The sequence below is a fragment of the Eschrichtius robustus genome, chromosome 7 (genome assembly GCF_028021215.1).
Source record: "Eschrichtius robustus isolate mEscRob2 chromosome 7, mEscRob2.pri, whole genome shotgun sequence".
NCBI lineage: Eukaryota > Metazoa > Chordata > Mammalia > Artiodactyla > Eschrichtiidae > Eschrichtius > Eschrichtius robustus.
In genome coordinates this window covers 110,892,000-110,914,912 of record NC_090830.1, presented here as the reverse complement: position 1 = coordinate 110,914,912, position 22,913 = coordinate 110,892,000, and the positions used below count along the sequence as shown (strand labels likewise).

The 22,913-nt window shown below is 37.3% G+C and overlaps 1 protein-coding gene across 2 annotated transcripts in view; it reads left to right on the top strand.

The window, feature by feature from the left end:
- The window catches only part of ERLIN1 (ER lipid raft associated 1), a 36,334-nt gene extending 13,629 nt beyond the window's left edge, over window positions 1-22,705 (top strand). For both annotated transcript variants that reach the window (XM_068548367.1, XM_068548365.1), the window contains exons 7-12: window positions 639-712; window positions 8,450-8,508; window positions 10,413-10,504; window positions 17,926-18,015; window positions 18,901-18,980; window positions 20,409-22,705. In XM_068548367.1, coding sequence (XP_068404468.1) covers window positions 639-712; window positions 8,450-8,508; window positions 10,413-10,504; window positions 17,926-18,015; window positions 18,901-18,980; window positions 20,409-20,630 — 617 coding nt within the window. In that variant the 3' untranslated portion in view covers window positions 20,631-22,705. The remainder of the gene's footprint in view (window positions 1-638; window positions 713-8,449; window positions 8,509-10,412; window positions 10,505-17,925; window positions 18,016-18,900; window positions 18,981-20,408) is intronic.
- The last annotated feature ends 208 nt before the right edge of the window (window positions 22,706-22,913 follow it).

Genomic DNA, 22,913 nt, shown 5'->3' with positions numbered 1-22,913 from the left:
ATTGAGAACTATTGGGGTGGTGTTTGAGAAAACTGGTCTGTCCTTAATTGTCACATCACTGGTTATTTAATAATGGGGAAAGTACTGTTGAGGTGGATAGAAAATTCATGAGTTACAAAGCCAAGTGAAGTGACATCTTTATTGTCCATTCTCGTGTGCTTCAAGGACCTTCCTATGAGCCTTCCCCCCACCCTCTCTGTTTTTAAATCCAAAATAATTGGCAGAGGTCCATGGAAATGAAATTTAGTTATTTGGGAATTTGGATAAAGATTGACTGAAGATGAAAATTTGTTTTTTTAGAGAATCAGGACACATATTAAGTAGCAACACTGAATTTAGATATTAGAAACCTAGATTCTCCATTTATTTGATAAACTTCAAGTAGCTGCTTGCCATCTTTCTTTCTTAATTTCTTTGATCGGTAATTCCTCACAATTTTTCCTCACACAAAAGGAAAACTATGTGTGTATATGTATATATTTGTTTTCATATGTGTGTGAAATGGTTTAAGCTCTATAAAAGAATAGTACCATGGAAACTTTAGGTCTAATTATGATTGGTTTTGTTTAAATGTTAATACAATGTAAGGAAATTTTTTTGAGTGTAATAAGAGCTGTTGTTCTTGTCTTCAAAAACAGATCAAATAGACGAAAACCTCAAGCAAGCTCTGCAGAAAGATTTAAATGTCATGGCCCCAGGCCTCACCATACAGGTAAGCCCTTCTCCTAGGGAAATTCTTTGGGAATTTTGAGAGCTTTGTATTTAATTGTCCTTTCATCAGACTGTTTATTCAGCAGTTATTTAATTGTAGTGCTAGGGTGATTTACAGAATATCTTTCTCAGTTATGGGTGGCATTTTTTTCTGAACTCTTAGAGGGAACAAATAAGCTGAGGCTCTTGCAAGGAAATAAAATCCGTATACAGCTATGTATGTGTGTGGCATTATTAAGATACAGTAACGGTTATAAATCAGTTTAAGACTAATCCTTGCCCTCAGTAAGATTATGAAAAAGAATTTCACGTATAAAATTTGAATAATAATTCTAGACAAAGTATTAATTGACGGATGAATAGATTGGATGATTATTGCTCTAAGAGTTTAAAGAACATTTCAAGAGAGTCTGCCTGGAAATGACTGATTGAGTTGGGATTTGATTGATAGGTAGGTCTGGAAGAATTAATAGGAATTATAAGGTGGAAAAGAGTAAGGAAGATATTTCAGGTGGGTGGAGAGACCTGAGTAAAAGCAAGGTAGCAGAAGAATTTAGTGGTGTTGTGGTGGTGGCAGTGGCATTGGGAGATAGAATGGTGAGAATGACTGCTTTTTTTGGGTATTTTTTCAGATTGGGTTGAAATCCACTAGTAGGTTCTAAAATCAATTTTAGTGGGTCACGACCAGCATTTTAAATAAGATGGAATTGAATAGGAAAAGAAACCGGAGCACATGGCATGTAGTAAGTTAAAGTATCAGTCTGTGAGACTTTTGTTTGTTTTACATAAGTGTGTGGGGTAGATGTTAATATTGGGTGTCACTGTAAGATGCCTTTTCTACTGTAGTCATGGTCAGTAACATTAGAACACAGTGGCTTTGGATCTGGATTACCTGAGAAGTGGTAATGTGGCTTCTCTAATGTCCTTTCTTAGTTTCTAGATTGCACTGCTTCTGAGAAGTGTGCATTTACTGTGAGTGATCGTGTGCGATCTCATAAACAAGTCTGGAAAACTTCTGAAGGTTTTCCCCTGTCCTCCATCTTGCCATTATCTCTGCCAGGTGCCTGAGGGGGAACTGCCAAAGTTAAGGGTTCTTTTGAAATGTCCCAGAGCTAACTCTGTAAAACTCTCTTGGTTGTCCTGGAGTAGCTTTTCAATTTTAAAGATAATGTGAATGCCACAGATTCCTATATTCTGCTCAGGTCGTTACTTGGAGATCTAGCTCATTCTTCTAAACAGCCCCCTAGAATTCCTTGCCTTATATTACATAACCATTTCCCTACTGTTTCCAATTTTTTGCTACTAATAAACAGTAGCGTATTGAATATTCCTGACACACCTCCTTGCATGTACACTTTATCTTTCAAAGTGGCTGTATAAATCTACATTCTTTTTTTTAAAATATTTATTTATTTATTTGGTTGCACCAGTTCTTAGTTGCAGCACGTGGACTTCTTAGTTGCGGCATGCGAACTCTTGGCTGCGGCATGCTTGTGGGATCTAGTTCCCTGACCAGGTACGAACCCAGGCCCCCTGCATTGGGAGCGTGGAGTCTTATCCACTGCGCCATCAGGGAAGTCCCTAAATCTACATTCTTACCAGCAGTATATGTGAATACTTGTTTCTCCACAACCTCATCAGCATGTGAAGCAATCAGACATGCTGATTTTTGCTGTATGGATAGATGTGACGTTATCTCTCTCCTTGATTTGCATTTCCTTAGTTGTTAATGAAGTTGAGCATCTTTTTGTTTATTTTTTTGTCCATTTGTACTCATCTGTCAATTGCCTATTCATATTCTTTCCCCATTTTTCTACTGAAATGTTTTTCTTACTGATTTGTAGTAGTACCTTGTATATTATCAATATTTTTATACACAGGCATGTTATATGTGTTGTAAAAATAATCAGATATTAGGAAAAAGATGAATAACAGTGAAATTGAACAGTAATCTTACTATGCAGAGATAACATAGTTCGTTGTATCTTTCCAGACTCTTCTTAATACAGAGGAACATATGTTTATAGTTATAAATAATGTTGAACTAAAATGGAATCATACCATAGCTGCTTTTTTCACCAGCAATATATATAAGCATCTTTTCAAGTCAAAAGTAAGATTTGCTGCATCATCACTTTTAATGTTTTTATTTAATCCCTGTTGGCTTCCAGTTTTTACTGTTATGTGCATGTTATAATGACCAAGCTTATACATACATCTTTTAAAATCCTTCCCTTAAGATAAGTTCTTTTCTTTTTTTAATTTGTTGTGTTTTTTTTTTTTTTTAAACAAATTTATTTATTTATTTATTTATTTATGGCTGTGTTAGGTCTTCGTTTCTGTGCGAGGGCTTTCTTTAGTTGCGGCGAGCGGGGCCCACTCTTCATCGTGGTGCGCGGGCCTCTCACTATCGCGGCCTCTCTTGTTGCGGAGCACAGCCTCCAGACGCGCAGGCTCCGTAGTGGTGGCTTACGGGCCCAGTTGCTCCGCGGCATGTGGGATCTTCCCAGACCAGGGCTCGAACCCATGTCCCCTGCATTGGCAGGCAGATTCTCAACCACTGCGCCACCAAGGAAGCCCAAGATAAGTTCTTAAACGTAGGATTGATGCCTTGTTTGGGGGCTTTTTGATATATATTGCCAAATTGCCTTTCAGAAAAATTTTAGTAGCTTATACTCTCTCATCAGCAGTGTTGATGAGCCGTTGTTTTCTATACAGTTGATTGTGTGATCATACTCAAATAATTAACAGATGCATACCTGCTCTCTAAATCCTTTTGGAAAAAATGAATCTGCCATTGTGTATTAATTATTGAGGTTGAATGCCCTAGGATGTTTATTGGCCCTCTGTATTTGATTTGTGAATTGTGTTTGCTCATTTTTCGGTTGTTTTTATCTGTTTTTCTCATTAACTTAAATAAACTGTTTTTGATATGTTAATTATTGCAACTCTTCTTTAAATGCATAGTAAACATTTTCTCCTAGTTTTTTCCTTTGTCATTTAACTTTTCTTTTCCCCTTGACAATTCTGAAGTTTAATTTTAGTACTTTTAGCAGTAATTTTAGTATTTTTTTCTTTATGGCATTTTGCTGTGCTACTATGCTTTTAAGAGCCTTTCACCAACTTTAAAATATAGAAATTTAAATAAAATCAGAAATTAACAACATTTTCTTTACTTTTACAGTTTTATTTTTAGATTTAAAATTTTAATTCATCTGGAATCCATTTTGATTTCATTTGTGAGGTTGGGCTCCAATCTGCCCCTCCCCCAATTTATTAGCAACAGCAATTACTGAATAATTTATGCCCTCTCTCCTCTTTGTTTGAAATGCCATCGTATTATTTGCTGAATTCCGTTATATAGTAAAGTCCTTTTTGAACTTTGTTCTGTTCCATTGATTTTTCTATTTCCTATTCTTTCATTAGTTCTTGAGCCCTTGGTCTTTTCCCATCCAATCTACTTCTCTTCTGTTTTTTCCCTCTTGTTAGTAAATGGCTCCTTCTTACCCTCAGGCCAGTCTAGAGGTATGGGAGGCGTCTTTGAGGACCCTCTAGCCCTTAACATCTAATCAGTCCCCGGATCCTGCTGATTCTACCAAATCCATCGAAAACATCTTCACTGCCACCTCTTTAGACCAAGTACTATTTCTTGCCTGGACTTCTGCAGTAGTCTTCTATCCTGTTTTCTCACTTTCACTCGTCCACATAATTTTCTGCATGGCAGAAAGAAGGATCTTTTAAACTTATCTATATTTATTTGTTGTTTTTATAAACGTTATTGAATGAAAAAATGTCACTTTATTGGTTTTAAACTGATAGATCAAGATCTCCATTTTTTTGGTTGCTTTATTCTTGTTATAAAATAGTTTCTTATGATAGTTGGAATGCATTTTTAGAACTTAAAGGCTATTTTTCAGCATTCCTATTTTTAACATATTACCGTATGGTCATGATAACTCAACATTTCATTCACTTTTAAAATTTGATAAGATATATTATCTTTTAAAAAAATAATGGCCTTTGGCAGTACAGTGGTTAAGACTCCGCGCTTCCACTGCACGGGGCACAGGTTTGATCCCTGGTCGGGGAACTATTGGTAAGATACTACATGCTGCGTGGTGCGGCCAAAAATAATAATAATAATAATAATAATGGCCTTTGATATTTCTGCCAGTTTATTCTACAAGGTGAGTTTTCATTATTAGTATTTTCAAGTCATATCAGGTACCTAAATTGGCTTATACATTTAAAAATTAGGAACATAGTCTATGACTTTACTTATAATTGTATTATCATTTTTGTTTCTTTTAGAATTTTTTTTTTTTTTTTTTTTTACTGTTTTTTAAAATTTTTAATTTATTTTTTGGCTGTGTTGGGTCTTTGTTGCTGCACGCAGGCTTTCTCTAGTTGTAGCAAGTGCGGGGCTACTCTTCATCATGGTGCGCGGGCTTCTCATTGCGGTGGCTTCTCTTGTTGCAGAGCATGGACTCTAGGCGCATGGGCTTCAGTAGTTGCAGCACGCGGGCTCAGTAGTTGTGGCGCGTGGGCTCTAGGACACACAGGCTTCAGTAGTTGTGGTGCTCAGGCTCAGTAGTTGTGGCTTGTGGGCTCTAGAGCGCAGGCTCAGTAGTTGTGGCTCATAGGCTTAGTTGCTCCATGGCATGTGGGATCTTCCTGGACCAGGGCTGAACCTGTGTCCCCTGCACCGGCAGGTGGATTTTCAATCACCGTGCCACCAGGGAAGCCCCTCTTTTAGAATTTCTGACCTAGGTGAGAAACCCATATCCCAAGTTAAATTAATATCCATGAATTTAATGAGCTTTAATACTATTAAATATGTAGTCTTTTTTTTTAAGCATTGAGGAATGCAAATGATTCTTGGTGACTTTATTGTATATCTGCAAGTTTGCTGAATTAACTGTCTCTAGTAATTCTTTTGGTTAATTTCCCTAGATTTGTGAGTGTGTGTGGTAAAAAATACTTAACATGAGATTTACCCTCTTAAAATTTCAAGTGTACAATAAATACATTTTTATTGACTATAGGTACAGTGTTGTACAGCAGATCTCTAGAGCTATTCATCTTGCTTGACTAAAACTTTATGAATTTCCCTAGATTTTTTTTAGTTATATAGTTACGCCAAAATAAAAATCTTGATTTCCACCCCAACCTAGTATTTTAATTCTTCACATAACACTAATAACTATCTGAAATTCTCTTGTTCATTTATTTGCTTTTTGTTGTTCTTTTATTGCCTTTTTTTCTGCCTTTAAAATTTTAAAGTCCATGAGAGCAGTCTTGCCTTATTCATTGCTGTGTCCACAGTGGTTGGAACAAACAGTACTTGGTACAGACTAGGCACCCAATTAATATTTGTTGTTGAGTGAACCTTCTCTGTAACAATCAGTATTTTCATTTTTCCCTTCTCTGTATTTGTACCCCATTTTTTCTTCTTGAACAACTACTATGGCAAATTAAAGTGGTGAAAATAGGCATTCTTGATATTTTTTCCTATGTTATTTAAGGCAGTGACTATATATATTAAATGCTGGCTTTTGGTTTAAAATATATGTTTATAATCCAGTTTCAACAGACATATTCATTTCATCAGCTTTTTTTTTCCCTTTCTTCACTCACTGTGTGTGTGTCTTTGTGTGTGTGTATTTTGACCATTGTTTTTGAATATGTTGCCATTTTATTCCTTAAATCTCTTATGAAGCAAATTACTCATGGTATCTGTTACAGTAGGTGCTTATATTTCACATATTTGAAAATTATGAGATTTTCCAAGATTGGCAAGCATGTAGTATGTTCTTCAGCCTCACACAGCAAGATAGAAGTCTTCAGAAGAAGTCCTATGTCATGCTCTTTTTATAAGACTATAAAGATACATGGCCAGTCTCATAATTAAATGCAATATGACAGTGCTTGCCCCTGAATCATATTGGAAGTCATCTGTATTTCTGGTAGTCACTTGGGAAATCTGGCATCTCTTACAAATTCTGGTTCTGAATTTTTCTTTGTCTTCTGGGTATGTCCGTGAGTTGTTCTTTATGGCCTCACATGCCTTACCATTAGCATGAAATGACTTTTTTCATCATGGTCCCCAGCTTCTTATTCCATTTCACTCTAATTCTTGTATTTAGTTATTATAATCCTCAAAATTATGTACAGATCTGACTTGTCTCTTTTATAGGGGAGGCTATGTTGCTTAAAAGTTTTAAAAGCCTTCTTTCATAATCCCTAAAAAAAGGCTATGTGCTTAAAGGCCTTGTTGCTTAAAAGTTCAACCAGTTTTCAGAGGGAAATTAAAAGTTTCTTCAGATCAGCAAAGTGCTTTGTGTGTGTGTGTAGTAGGGTGGAGGGGTGGTGTAGGATGTTTAACTAGTAAAATCAAACACTTCTGAGAGATCAAGTCCTTGATACAGGAAAGTCAGCCTTCGGAATCTGTATTTCCCAAGCAGATGTAACCCTGTAAAGGATTATGTGCCCAGAGCACAGAAAGCCAAACTCTGATAGTGGGTGTTTGCAGCAAAGTAAGGGTTTTTTTGCAGGGTCCAGCAAGGAGAATGGGCAGCTCACGCTCAAAGGGCCCAAACTCCCCAGTGGCTTTCAGGAAAGAGTCTTTAAAGGCAGCATTTGGGGTGAGGTTTGCAGGGGGCATGACTTTCTTCATGGTGATGTTCCAGAAATCTTAATCATCAGTCTTCTGATTCCAGCCAGTCTGGGGTCTCTGTGCTTGTGCTCATGTAGTCAGCACCCTCCACCTGGGCGAGGGCCTTAGTTACTTTAGAACAGCTCAAAGGTACGCATTAGGTTGTTACGTATATCCCTTGAGGAGGAACCAGGACTCTGTTTTATAAATTACTGTTTCTTGACTGCTTTTCCTTTGTTTCTACGTTTCCTCACTCCCGAATTAGTATCTGCTTGAGTTTGTTCTTTGGAACTCAGGGAAGGCCTAGGAGACTAAAGCCTTTTTCTACAAACCAGAAACAGGGAACACAGAGGGGCTTTTGTACCCGGCTCTTGCACCCCAAAATTATCCTGTTTCATAGATAATTATGCCAAAGTACACTATGGTTAGGGAAACAGGGTCTAGTAAACAGTGTTTACAGAGATAAGTAGACTTTGTTCTAAGTGAGGTTCTAGGAAGAAAGAATACAAGCTGCTAATTGGTATTTGTTAATTGTTAATTGGTGTTTGTTTTCCCTCAGTGTTGGGCTGTTTGTTTGTAGCCAGTACTGAGTGATTGCAGGTTTAGGAAGTGGTAAATTCATTTACTTGTCCACTGTATTAAGTTGCATATACTGACCTGGGTTTTTGCTTGTTTATATTTTTGGTTTTGACTGTTTCCTACTTTATAATTTAAATCTTGAAATTTTGCCTTCCTTCTGTTTCTTTGGTTTGCAGGTTTGAAAAGGAAACACAAGTATCCAACTTAAGGGCTTTGTGAAAGGTCTTTTAAGAGAGAACCTTTTCCGTAAAAATTTATTTCCTCAGCAGGTAGAGTGGTTTATCCTATAGCCAGGCATTTTTTAAAGGAAACAAGAAGCAGCTTATTGATTTTTGGAGGTGATGGCAGGAACAGTAGATTTTCTAGTGGGATCCCTACATGTGTTAGTAGGCAGCTATGTCATAGCTGTTTTATTAGTTTCATTTGAGGAGCTGTTTTGTAGAAGATTTAGTTTGACGATTTATTTTTCAAATACACTTTGGCTTTTTCACTTTTATTTTTTAGGCTGTGCGTGTTACAAAACCCAAAATCCCAGAAGCCATAAGAAGAAATTTTGAGTTAATGTGAGTAATATGCATGGGATCCCAATATTTTTATATAGGGCTGTCTACATTAATTTACCAGTCTAGAGGAAACTTATGTTTCAGATATTACACTGGGAAGGGGTATATGTCTATCTTCCATTCTTTAATTCTAGTGATATTACCTATTCTGGTGTCTTAATTCCCACTAGACTCTTATTAGCTTTCTCTTTATATATGGACATTTCAGGAGCAGCTTCAGTGGCTAAGGATGCAGTTTGCTGTAGAACTGTTGTTGGAAGCCTAAGGAGCTATAATTTGGATGTGAATAATACCTTGAATTAAATATTAATAGAGGAGAGAAAGAGTCCTAGCTGTTAAGGTTGAAGAGAGTGCCTATATTTTGTTACTGTGTTATAAATGGCAAGAATAAACACATTGGTATCAAGTTTGCTTTTCCATTGTATGTGATTATGTATCTAAAATTAGACGTGATCTTTATAATTTGCCTTTGGGGAAGCTTTGCCTGGGTTGACTCCTGGTAGTCTTCTCTTTTATGTGTCCAGGGCTGACTGGGAATGAGAAGTTACTTGCTTGACATTAAATTAGTTTCGAAGTGTTTTAGAAGATTCCTTTAGGGGACTACCTGTTGCAGTTGAAATGTCAGTATTATTCTCATATGACAAGTACTGAAAAGAAGAAACAAAAGTCTTTAGGAAACTTGACAGATATGTTAAGAGGCAAAATGTGAAATACTGGAAAACTAACTTTGCAAAAGTCAAGAAAACAAAAGACGTATAAATACAGGGGGTCCAAAAAGTAATAATACTACTTCTTTGTAGAGTGTTACACTTCTCAGTTACTATTGTTCCCAAGTCTATATCTTTTATTATGCAGAGTTGTATCTTCCCTTTTTTCATTGTAGAAAAGGATTTCTTCTTTTAAAACTGTAAAGCACAGAGTGCTAGGCTGAGTAGATCATGGGTCTGATCCATTTATAGAAGAAAAATAAATTTCTTGAAGGCTCAGGATGTCCTAGGCTTTAAATATAATAGCTTCTGGTGATGGAAAGATGAAAACTATGTGTTATCTGCCCTCAAATAACTCATAGTATCCAGAATGTCATTTTATGTCTTTTATCAGTGTTGGCAGGAGGAAAGGAGAGAGGTTGGGGGGGGGGTGATGTTTGGGGAAACTATTGGAGTTACTTTTCAGGTAATTCTGGATCTTTCCTAATTTTAAACACTTTTGGAATTCTAGAATTAAATGCTACCTTGGGATAATCCAGTCTAACTTCCCACCTAATAGTGATCTTTTTTTATACCCTTTCTTCCATGTGGTCACCCAGTTGCCACTTGTACATGCTTAGTGATTGGCCACCTATTTCCATTGTTGGAAAGCTCAGATTCTTAGAAAGTTCTTTGCATTGAGCCCCAGTTCACCACCTAATTAGTAACTGCCACTTAGTTATATCTTCTGTATAACAAATAGGGCTGCTACACAGGGGTGTCTGCCTGAAGAGGGGCTGAAATCCAGCCCCCTTCTGCTTGCCAAACCATGCACCCGAGGGGCTGGCTACATCTGCCCAGAGGTTAGTGCCTTTTACTAATTGGTGCACATTAGCTGGAGGCCTAACAGCAGAGGAAGCATTCATATACTCCAGACACTTCCAGATCACAGGCCTTTCCATGATACGATTAGAGGAAAGGGTCTGACTAAAATTCAGATATACTAAATTTGATTCCTATTTCTGGGTGACTTTGGGCAAATCATTTAACCTTTCAACCTCAAATTCATTATTAGTAAAATAGGATAACACCTCTCTTGCCTACCTTACTGAGTCAGAAAGTTCTTGTTGAAAATGGTTCTCTGACCCACTGTAGAGTCAGAATTACTACCTGTGACTGTACATCATTTCTAATTTTTTGTAATATTTTACTCCACAGGGAAGCTGAGAAGACAAAACTTCTTATAGCTGCACAAAAACAAAAGGTTGTGGAGAAAGAAGCTGAGACAGAGAGGAAAAAGGCTGTTATAGGTACTTGGATTTCTTTCTGAAATGGATGCCTCTAAGTACATGTGTTATGAGTTTGTCCTGTTCTTTGTCCATCTCATGTTGGATATTGATGGGACTCAAATAAGATTGCATCATACATAGTGGAGAATTCTGGAAATTCCTTTGTGTATTCAGATGTCCTAAAGCCTTTAAAAGTAGATGAGGCCAATAGTTGATGAAGTGCTTTGCCTCTTCACCGTGGTGTTGGCCCCCACTGTTGTCTTTTGAGGACAGGAAATGTGGATAGGGTTTGGGGGCAGCTCTAGCCTCTGGTGGAGTAGGGGTTTTGTTTATACAGATTCAGAACAGGCAGGTTTTTTGGCCAAAGCTCGGGATTATACTATGCATCCTTGCTGTTGACGTGCACCTAGTTTTATCTGGATAGATAGATGTTACCGCCTTTAGAAGTACAGCAGGATTGCTCACGGCTCATTTTGAGTCCCAGTGACTTCCCTAACACTCCAGCATATCGTGTATTCGACTGCCGTCTTAGGTTCTCAATTGTTTGTTCCTTGGTTTGCTGAAAGTTTGAGTTTTATATTAAATATTTCAAATATACAGGAACATACAGAGAACAACATAATGAAGGCTTAACATTTTGCCATATTCCTTCAGATCATATTTTCTTTTAGGAAAAAGTTTATATATCTATTTGAAGCCTCCTTTGTACCCATCCCTGGTCTTATTTCTTGACCTGTCTTCTCAGAGTACGTTCTATTCTGAAGTTGATGTATATTTTCTGTCCATATTTTTATACTTTTACTCTAAATATGTAACAATAAACAATTCATAGAATTGTTTTACTACAAAAGTGGTATCAAACTCCACCTTTTATTTCACAACTTCCTTTTTTTACTAACATTGTTTTATTCATATTGATACATGTAGATCTAGTTTATTTTTAACTGCTCTGTAAGTATCTCATTCTATGAGTGAGCCTCATTTGATTCTGATGGATTACTAATGAGTTAGTTTCTGGTTTTTCCTTATTACAGACAGTTCTGCAGTAATACCCTTATCCATGTCTCTCTGTGCACACATGCAAGAGTTTTCCTAGAGAAGTGCTACTGCACATGTGATGTGGGTCAGTGCCCTGTCACCGGCTTTTTGTTTGGGATCCACAATGAGATGAGTATGGAAATTGAGAATGAGTGTTTAGAAGTTCTTACAGCATTTTAACACAGTAATTTTATTGTCTGTTGAATCTAATAAAAAACTGGAGCTTATGTTTTTCTTTTTTAATATTTTTCTAGTAACTCATTATAATTTATAAAATTATTGAAATACAAAAAAAAAATGCTTTCCCACAGGTAGTTTGAGAAGCACTGCTCTAGGATGCATATCTTGAAGTAGAATTGCTGGGTCATAGGGTACACACATCTTCAAATTACAGCACGCTGCCAAATTGCTCTCCAAAGTGCTTTCTCCATTTTACCCTCTCCTCAGCAGTGTTTGAGTTTCAATTTCTGTGCTGCCTTATTCAATTCCCATTTCCACACATTGTCCTCTACCCTTGGAGTTACAAGATTTTTAAAAATTTATACCAGTTTGATGATGGGCATAGTATCACATAATTTTGGTACGAGTTTTCCTAGTTACTAGTAAAGTTGAGTATTGTTTATGGGTCATTCGGGTTTCCCTTTTTTTGATATGTGAATTGCCTGTTAATATCTTTAGCCCATTATTTGATTACTTTTTTAAACTGATTTGTAGAAGTTCTTTGTATCTTCTGGATATTAATCCCTTCCCAGGTTTATGCATTGCAAATATCATCTCTCAATTTGTGGCTTGTCTTTGAACTTTATGATGTCTTTGACATACATATATATTTCATTTTCATGTAATCAAATTTATCAGTCTTTTTCTTTCCAGTTTGTGCTTTTCCTATCTTGTTTTAAGAATTCTTCCCCAACCCCAAAGTAATAATTTTATTCTAAAAGTTTTAAAGTTTTTCTTCTCCTATGTAGGTCTTGAGTCCATCTGGAATTTATTTTAATGTTTAGTGTGACATAGAAATTCAGTTTAATTTTTTCCAAATGGCAAGCCAATTGTCTTAGACTATTTATTGAATAGTACCTTATTTCCTGTACTTATTTCTTTTTTTTTCTTTTTTTTTTTTTAATTAATTAATTTATTTATTTTTGGCTGTGTTGGGTCTTCGTTTCTGTGCAAGGGCTTTCTCTAGTTGCGGCGAGCGGGGGCCACTCTTCATCGCAGTGCGCGGGCCTCTCACTATCGTGGCCTCTCTTGTTGTGGAGCACAGGCTCCAGACGCGCAGGCTCAGTAGCTGTGGCTCACGGGCCCAGTTGCTCCGCGGCATGTGGGATCCTCCCAGACCAGGGCTCGAACCCGTGTCCCCTGCATTGGCAGGCAGACTCTCAACCACTGCGCCACCAGGGATGTCCTCCTGTACTTATTTCTAATGCCACATCTGTCATATAATAAGATCCTATATATAATTTGTTCTGTTGTTAGGGTTTCTATTTTCTTTGAATTTCTTGGTCTATCCTTTTACAGTAATACCTTGCTTTAATTACTGTAGCTTTCATTTTAAGTCTTGCTATCTGGGAGAGCAAGTTCCTTCTTAACTATTCCTCAAAACTGTTCCTATTTCTAAAATTGTATTGGACTATTCCAGGCCCTTTATTCCTCCAAATAAATTTTAGAACCAGCTCCTCAAGTTCTATAAAATACTGTTAGGGTTTTGATTGTAATCACATTACTTGTATATAGTACATCAGTTTGGAGAGAATTACAATATTTATGATACTGAGTTTTATAAATCTGTTATATTTCTCCATTTATGAGAATGAAAAATGAAAGAATGGTCTTTCAAAAAAGTATCATAATTTTCTTCTCAAAGTTCTTACACACTCTTCGTTAGAGATTTATTCCTATATATTCCTCAAATTTTTTGCTATTATAAATAGGCTCTTTTTTCAAGGCACATTTTCAAACTGGTTTTTACTTTTGTATAGGTATGCTGTTAATTTTTTCATTTAGCAATCTTGCTGAAAATGCTGTTGTTTCTAATAGTCTCTTGGATTTCCCAAGTAATCATATTGTCTTCAGATCAGGACAGTTCTGGTTTTTTCTCTGTACTCCCACACCTTTTAGTTCTTACCTTACTGCTTTAGGCTATGACTTCCAGTGAAGTGTTGAAAAGAAAGATGGTGACAGGCATTCTTGTCTTGTTCCTAACTTTAAATACACAGCCCCAGTGATGTTTGCTATACTTAACTTTTATTGGGTTAATGACATTTCCTTCTGTTTCTTGCTTGCCAAGGGTTTTTATCATGAATGACTGCTAAAACTTTTAGAATTTTTTTCTAAATCTGTCGAGATGACCATATAATTTTTCTTTTTAAAGCAATTAATATGGTGAATTATATTAATAGATTTTCTCTTACAGAATTATTTTGTCTTCCTGGAATAAATTCACTTGATCATGAAGTAGGAGTTTTATCCTAATAATTTCTTTTAATTTTTTACTTTTATTTTCATAAATGGTCAGCTTTTTTGTTTTCTTACATTCTTACTCTCAGGTTTTCAGGGGTTTTTTTGTTTGTTTTTTGTATCATGGTTACACTAGCCTCAAAATGAGTTGGAGAGCATTTCTTCTTTTTCTGTGTTCTGGAGCATTTTGTATAAAATATGTTTTACCTCCTCTTTGTAGGTATGGTGGAACTCAATTATAAAAACCATCTTGGTCTAGTGGAGTTTGGGCTTTTTTGTATGCTCGTTTAATTTTTATGGCAACACTTAACCTACTGATTTAATTTCTGTATTGTGTAAGGTATTTGTTTCTTTTTTAAGTCAGTTTTGGTAGTTATACTTTATAGAAAATTCTCCACATTTTATCTGTTATTTCAAATTTGGGGGCATAAATTTGTTTGTAAAGTTCTCTTATGATTTTTAAACCCTCTACCAAATCTGTATGCCCCTTTTCATTCCTGATATTGTTTATTGGTGCCTTCTATTTTGCTGGATCAGAGATCTGTTTTATGCATCTTTTCAGAGAACTAAATTTTGATTTGGTTGATTCTTTAGTCACTTTCTTTTCAATTATTATTTACACTTATTTTTTATTATTTATTTATTTTCTGCCTTGAGTTTACTCACTGGTTCTTTTCTAACTTTTTTGAGTTACTGAATTCTTTAGTTTTTAGTCTTTTCTAATGGAAACATGTAAGATTATACATTTTCTTCTAAGTTCTGCTTTTAGGTACATCCACAGGTTTTGAATGTAGTTTGTTTATTGGTGTTTGGTTTTCATTTTTTTTTTTTTAAATGTCCATTATTTCTTCTTTGACTCATGAATTATTCAAAGTATATTTTTCAGTTTCTAATTTAATTGGTTCTCCGGGGGCTGCCTTTTTATTGTTGATTTCCAATGTTATTGCATTGTAGTCAGAAAATATGATCTGTTATATGGATTCTTAAGTATTTGTTGAAGTTTGTTTTGTGGATTATCAGTACGTGGTCCTTTTTTGGTAAATGTTCTATGTGTGCTTGAAAAGATTGAATGTATATTCTCTATTTGTTGGATGCAGGTTTCTCTGCATATTCATTATGTCAGGATTATGAATTGTATTGTTCACATCTTCTGTATTCTTCTAATTTTTGCCTTCTTGAGCTATCAGTTACTGAGAGAGGTGTGTTAAAATCTCCCACTATGACCATGAATTTGTTGACTTATAACTTTTTTTTTTATGTATTCTGGGGCTATATCATTAAGAATGTTTAGTTTCAGAACTGGATTGTTACATCTCTGTGTAGAATTGGTCCAGTTATGTAATAACCCTCTTTTATAGCCAGACATGCTTTTTGGCTTAAGGTCTATTTTGTCTGATGATAATACAGCTATGACAGATTTCTCTTGGTTAGTTATTTTCTTGATGTGTCTTTTCACATCCTTTTACTTTCAACTTTTCTATGTCATTATGTTTTAGGTGTGTCTCTTGTAAACAGCATATAGCTGGATTTTGTTATCTTATCCAATGTGAGAATCTGTCTTTTAACTGGTGAGTTTAGTCTTTTTATATTTATCGTGGTTACTGCTATATTTGGACTTGTTTGTATCATTTAATTTTGTGCCATTTACCATGCTTCTTTTCCCCTTCTTTTCTGATTGGTATTGAATTGATTGTATTTTCTTTATTATTTTCTTCCTTTTACTTGATTAGAAGTTTTACATTCTATTTCTAGAATTTGTAACTAGTTGTTGCCTGTAAAATGTTAACAAGCATACCTGACTTGACAGAATCTAAAGTTAATCATTCTTTCCTTCTTCTTCTTGAACAATACCTTAGGATGCTTTAACTCTTATCACTGTCCTCCAGTTTTACATATTATTGTTGCCTAGTATTTTAGTTTCATGTTGTTTTTATTCCCCCATTGATTATTATCATCACTGATTCTTACAGTAAATATTTTATTTTGATTTAAATATGTTGTGTAATTTTTTTCCTCTCCATTGCTTCTGGCAATTCATTCATTTTTTCTGCTAGCTTTTTTCAGTAAAGGCTAAGGACTGGAAAACTTACTCAGTCTTCCTTGGTCTGAAATACTTTTATTTCATTCTTGAATGGTAATTTAGCCTACAGTTCTAAGCCCAACTAAACTTACTTTTCTTTGTCACTTTGGCAATATTATTTTGTTTTTGTTTGGCTTCTGCTCCTCTTTTTACTTTTAAGAATTTTCTCTGTTAAAAAAAAAAAGAATTTTCTCTATCTTTGCATATTCTCTAGTTTCACTATGATATGCCACTGGGCTGGTGGGTAGAGTTGCAGCCCTTTAGCAGGTCCTCGGGTTTTATAGGGGAATTTCAGTTTTAACATCTCAAGGCCTCATCTCCTGGCCCTGCATGGGCAATAGCCCAAGGCCCTTTCTCTTACTAGTCTAATAACCACTCCCAGGGCTGCCATCATACAGGCTCTCAGCTCTCTCTTTACTTGTCTCTCTTGAGGATCTCTCATTCTTTCTTATGATCTCAATTATACATTAGAAAACAATTTTGTTATATTTTATCTAGCATTTTAAGGTGTTGGAAGGGTTTCTCATTAGCCTACTCCACCATTTTTCTAGAACTAGAGGTTTGGTCATGCTCTTTATTGGTTTATGCCCACACGTCAGAGAACAGTGTGAAAAGGGATTACTGCATCAGTTCCCCATGTTGAGGCACCATTCTCTGGGTTCTAGCTGCAGGCTCCAGATTCCTGACTTTTTATTCAAATTTTATCTTGAGTTTCTGCTTATAGCTAAATTTTTAGCCCAGCTGAACATAGCCTGTTTTTAGGATGGTATGGTGATAGATTGATTTTATGCTGATGGGGAGATAGGGAAGTATGCCCTGGAGTAGCTGGTAAAGGATCCTGCCTTATGGAAAGAAGAAACCACCTGGAAATGTTCTTTCCATTATACACTTCCTCCAGAGGCCAAGGAGAAGATATGTTAAAATATTCAACTTCTTTGGCTGAAAAGGAGAATTGAGAATGTTCTTCAAGAATTGCAGTGATTGTATTGAAAATATAATTAGAGTCTTTCTTCCCTGGTCCTGAATCCTTTGGTTAGGCCAGAGATTTGCTAAGGATGTTTTGTTTTCCCTGCCTGTAATTGCCTGCTGCAGCTACCTTGTTCACTCCCAACACTTGTTTTCACATTCTCAGGTGAATTACCCTGCTTTCTCTTTTATCTTCTACAGTAGTCAGAATACTCCTCCTCTGGTAACCCTTCATCACATCATTTCCCTGATGGTTACATAACAGTTGATCCTGAGTATATATTAAAGTTAAATTCCTTAGCCTGTCACTCAAAACAGGGGTCTTCCAGCCCTCTCTGTAATTTTTTTGTTGTCTTCTTTTGTCAGCTGGCTCTTTATCACCTCTTTAACTGCGACTTGCTATGCTAATTCGTATAGTTTTTGTTTACACTTTCTGCCAGGTCCTCTTAGGTCATGGTCTATTATTTTCTTTAAGATTTCTTCCAGAAGGTCTTCCTTGTTTTATCTTCCTTATTCTTTATTTCTCCTGCCACATTATATAATTGTCCTATGTTGCCATACATTTGTGTTGCTCTGTTTTTGTTCTGAGAATGTTCATGAAGTATCTTTTTTTTCCCCATTAGCTTGTGGACCATTGCCATTTAATCCCATGAAGGACTGGAACTGTCACCTTTTGTACTCTTCCTTCCCACAAAACAAGCACTGTCAAAATAGAACAGTGAAGTAGGAAATAAATTCCCTTTTTTCTGTTGAGTTGTTTATAGTCTGAATAGATAAAACAATGAAACAATGAGCCCATAAAACCTTATATAATTAAGTGTTAGACTATGTGCTCATGTTTCTAAGTACCTCTGGAACTAGAGAAGTGTTTTTGAAGGTCTTGTTTTGTATATAATTATAGAAGCAGAGAAGATTGCACAAGTGGCAAAAATTCGGTTTCAGCAGAAGGTGATGGAGAAAGAAACTGAAAAGCGCATTTCTGAAATTGAAGGTACCTCAAGGAGAAAAGAGGCTCTGACCATCCTGAACTGCTTCTCTGTCTCAGGGACTGGGTCTGGGTTATGGTGGGTGGTCTGGAGGAAGTAGCTGGCCTGATATTCTAGACAAATTTTTTTTAAATTGCCATTGCGTATCTAGCTCTTTGGTTTGTGACTATGAGAAACTCAGCCTTTCATTTTCCATCCTTAAGTTGGGGCTTATTTGTTCTCAGTCAAAGTAATCAGTTTTAAAGAATATACAAGATAAGAAACCCCACCACCAGTTTCTTTTCTACCTGTCAACCAAAAAAATAACCAAACAATTAGCTGGGGAAAAAAGAAGCCCCAATTTTCGTAGAGGCTCCCAAACTCTTGATTACACATAGTGGGATGTCGATGTTCTTAGCTCACAGTCTTGAAGACCAAATATTCAACCTCTTTTGCTTATATAATGATGCTTCCTATCATTCTACATTAACTGATTTCTGAATCAAATTTGAAGGGGATGGAGACAGTGCGGTAAATAGAGCATAGCTCTCATGTCTGGACTTAATTATTAATACTTAAAGCCTAGAGCCTGGGTGGGGTGTGAGGCTTTGGGTGATGAGGGGTGGAGGAAAGAAGGAGCAACTTAAGGTGGAAAATGAAGTGGGTTGAGACGAGCTGAGAGTTAACTTGACATTGACAAGAGTATTCCCCTTTGAGAAGGAGTTGTCTGGGGACTGGGATTTGAAAACTGCTAATGTTGTTTTATGCCTTTAAAGTAAAGTGAATGATTGGAATATCAAGCAGTGGATAAAGGGGCTTCTACTTAAGGTAGAGTCTGAACTCTTACCCAGCTGAGGAAATGGATTGCAACTTTGCTCTGTTTTAAACACCCTGACTGTTTTGCTTACTAGATGCTGCATTCCTGGCCCGAGAGAAGGCGAAAGCAGATGCTGAGTATTATGCCGCACACAAATATGCCACTTCAAACAAGGTGACTGGCTCTCTGTGTCACTCTCCTAGTAATACAGGTTAAGTTTTTGCTTTCCCCTGTGGGGGTTCTAACACGATGGAGGCGATTTTATCCAGTGTCAAGGAAGCGTAGTTACCATCACACCCTCTAGAATTGGCCAGTCACTTGGAAAGACATATGTTGCACATTCTATGGGTAGAGAACTTTGTATAGTTCTTTATAAAAGTGGGGAGCTAGGACAAAGGCAAGCAGATATATAAACCCAGGTCAAATGCCATAAATTCATCCATTTGTACTGCTGTATAAGGGCTCAATAATCAGGAAAGTTAAAGGTCTTCTCCTGAAATGACAAGAGTGACAGGAGAGGAGTAAAGTCCATTTAAAATTGCTTCCCAGATCAGGTAGACCTTTTGGGTAGATGCTAAGCTTGTTTAGAGCAGAGTTTCTCATCAGACATTCTTAGCATGTTGGGGTGAGATACTTTTTCATTGTTGCAGACTATCTCATGCATTCTGGCCCTTGCCTGCTAAACTGTCAGTAGTGCTCACCAATTATTTTAACAGTCCACACCCCCCACCACACACACACGTTTCCGAATGCCCCCAGTTGAGTACTGCTTGTTTTTTGGATTTAAAAAATACTCTAGTCATGAGGAATTTCATATGTGGTAATTTGAGAAAGGAAGTTGGGTGATGTGTGAGTGAACAATCTTTGTATAGGGACTGGGGTAAGTTTAGGTCTAGAGAGTACAGACCTAGTTAGTAGGAATTATTTAATTAAAAGTCAGCTAGAACCCCTAGTAGTCTGAGAAGGGAAGGACATAGGGAAGGATATGACCTAGGTTTATAAGGTTATTAATTATACAGTAGAGTGGAACAGAGGAAAAGTTGAGAAGGAGGTTGCTAAGGTATATGATGCAATCTGAAAGGTTAAAGTCAAGATTTAAGGTATAGACAGGGCTTAAACTTTTTCCATTTAGGAAGGAACAACATAATCTATATTCAGAAGAAGTCTGAAGATATGGTAGGTTGTCAGAACGAGAGTTGTCAGTACTTTGAAATCCAGTGTAAATTTAGAAATAAACTTAACATATTGGAGGACACAACTCTATAGAAACAGAATGGAATTTGGTCAAGATGAAGGCAAGATGAGAAATTTCAGTTTCCAAACCAGTGATCCAAATCTGTCATGGGAAAAGCTGGCCAGGCACAAGTGACTTTGTCATTGAGGTGAGCCTTATGCTGAAAGGGGAAGTATAGTTTTATGCCATTCTGAAAAACGCTGTCAATGTGATAGCCACACTTCAAAGTGAGAGAGGGTCATTGGTAGCAATTCACAGTTGAGGAATGATATTCAGGAGAACAATAGGGAAAATCTGTGTAAGGAAAGAGAGTAGTGACTATTGCACCAAAGTGTTCTGATGCCTTTGCTCTTGTTTGCCTCTCACAGCACAAATTGACCCCGGAATATCTGGAGCTCAAAAGGTACCAGGCCATTGCTTCTAACAGTAAGATCTACTTTGGCAGCAACATCCCTAGCATGTTCGTGGACTCCTCTTGTGCTTTGAAATATTCAGAGGTTAGGACTGGAAGAAAAAACTCTCTCCCCTCTAAGGAGGCTCTTGAGCCCTCTGGGGAGAGCCCCATCCAAAACAAGGAGAGCACAGGTTGATGCAACAGGTGGAAATGTTCTCCCATATCAAGATATGGCCCAAGGGGTTAAGTGGGAACGATGGTTATACGACTCTTCAGATTTACAGAGAACTCATGCTCCGTCTGTTCTGCCTTTCCTGTGGTAGTCCTGGTTTCTCAGCTGATTGCAGGATAGAGCCAGCTGTCTGGCACCCAGATGGTCTTTTCAGGTGCAGTTTTATCAAATATCCTGTGTGTGTTCCTTTCTAAACTGGTACTCATGAATGAGGGGAAGTCTGATGCTAACATACTGCCTGCACTGGAATGTTAAACACTAAATATTTAACAAGCTGTGTTTTTCTTAGCTGAGATTTATTGGATAATGTTTACATTGGTCCCCGGGGAAATGTGTGCTCAGTCATTCAAGAGATAGGAGGTCAGAGAGAAGGCGGCCAGGATGTGGTAAGTGTAAAGAAGACTGATTATGCCAGGACCCAGGCTGTCTCTTTGGGGTGCAGTCCCAGCATTCATCCATGTGATTAGCATCTAGTCCGCTGAAGTTCCCCAGGAAATGATCTTCCACTTGAGCAACTATTTACTTGATACGATTTGCACCTTTTTGTTTTCATAGAGTCAAGATGGTGGCCTGCTGGGACATGCACCTTGCCACCCAATCAGAGATTCTTCATAGAGATTCCTAATCATTAGTTTATTGCTTTAGTAGGCTCAGAGATAGAGCTTAGTTTGAAGTTTTGGGTGAGATGAAACCTTTGCTTTGAACCAAAGCTCTGGGGGTCGTGCATACCCCTCCATTGGGTGATGGCTGTCTATGTCACTGCCCAGGCCATGTGTGACTAAGGTGCCTGGTTTTTAGGCTCAGACAACTCCTTCTATGTCACCTCTCAGCTCTGGCCAAGAGTGGAACAGGACTTTAACCAGAAATAGAAGCAGCATCCAGTTCCTAGCTGTTCACTGCACAGTATTGTATCATAACTGCAGGAAGTTTTTATTTTTAAAACTGGATTTGGGGTACATTCATTTGCCCCGGTACCTCTGCCTAAAGGTCAGATCCTGGGGCTGCCATGGTTACTGGCCCACGGGTTCTCCTTCTCAACACTGATCAGGAGCCCACCGGGTGGATCAAGGGAGTAACCTAGAAAGCACCCTTGGTCATCTTTGTCTCCTTCCCTCCTGGCCCTGAGATGCTGAAATCTAAGTTGTTCCGCAGCTTTCACCTCAACTAGGAGATCAGGATTATTCCACTGACTTCCTAGGCAGCCAGTGGATTTAAACTTACATGAGAGGATGACAGAGTTAGCCTGTGGCTATGGGAGATCTGTTTCATCTGGACGTTTTTTTAATCTTAAGATTAACTTTCTTGAATCAGTGTGCCCTGTAGTTAGGCCTGAGTTTACACAGTTTAAGACACCATTTGTGTACACTGTGTTCAAGCCAGACAGAAAAGTCATGGGACCACTTCCAGAAACCTTTAAGCGAACTGTCAGTCTCATGACAGCTTCTGGGTTGTGCCAGACACTTAATACAGGAAAGGAGTCCCAGATTTGAGGTCTTTTCCTGGGGCCTTATCCTATAAAGGCATTTGTAATATGGAAAGAATAATTTTTTTGTTTTTGCTCATTTAATTATATACATTCTCTTTATGAATGAATTTTGTGTTCTCTAGCCCTTTTTAAAAGATTTTTGGAACTATATAATAAACTCTTTACCTGTCATATATTGTTGCTGCATATAAATAATGATTGTTGTGGGAAATCTGGATCATTGACCTTTGTGCTTTCATTCCTAGAGATGTTTCCTATTCCCATGAGCTAAAAACTGTTGCCCCAAAGTGATGAATATGGGTTTTCTTACAAACCACAGGCTCTGGTGGCAGAGTTGAGGAACAGGGAAGTAGCACTGTGAAGTTCTCAAGAAAGGACTTTTGCTTAAACTCTCCATGGAATGTGCTTCCCTGTGCTCACTGGGGCTCAAAGTCTGCCCCCCCCACCGCGCCCCCCTTCAGGGATGTTCCTTTTGGTAATCTTGAAGTCTAAATTTATATGTGAAATGCTACCTTTTTTAAAAAAGAAACTAAATAAAATTATTTTACTATCAGTGATTTGTGTTTTTCCCATATGTCTCCTTTCTCTGTTGCTTAACCTGCTCCTCAGGCTGTCCTGCCCATTTCAGCTCGGGAGCCAGTTTATTCACTAGTTTAACTTAACTATAGACGCTCTCCTTTCACTCTTCCCAGAAGCCTCGTGTAAGAATTTTGAAAGCAGGGTTTCCATGCTTTCCTGACTCACGGAATTTAACAAGGGGT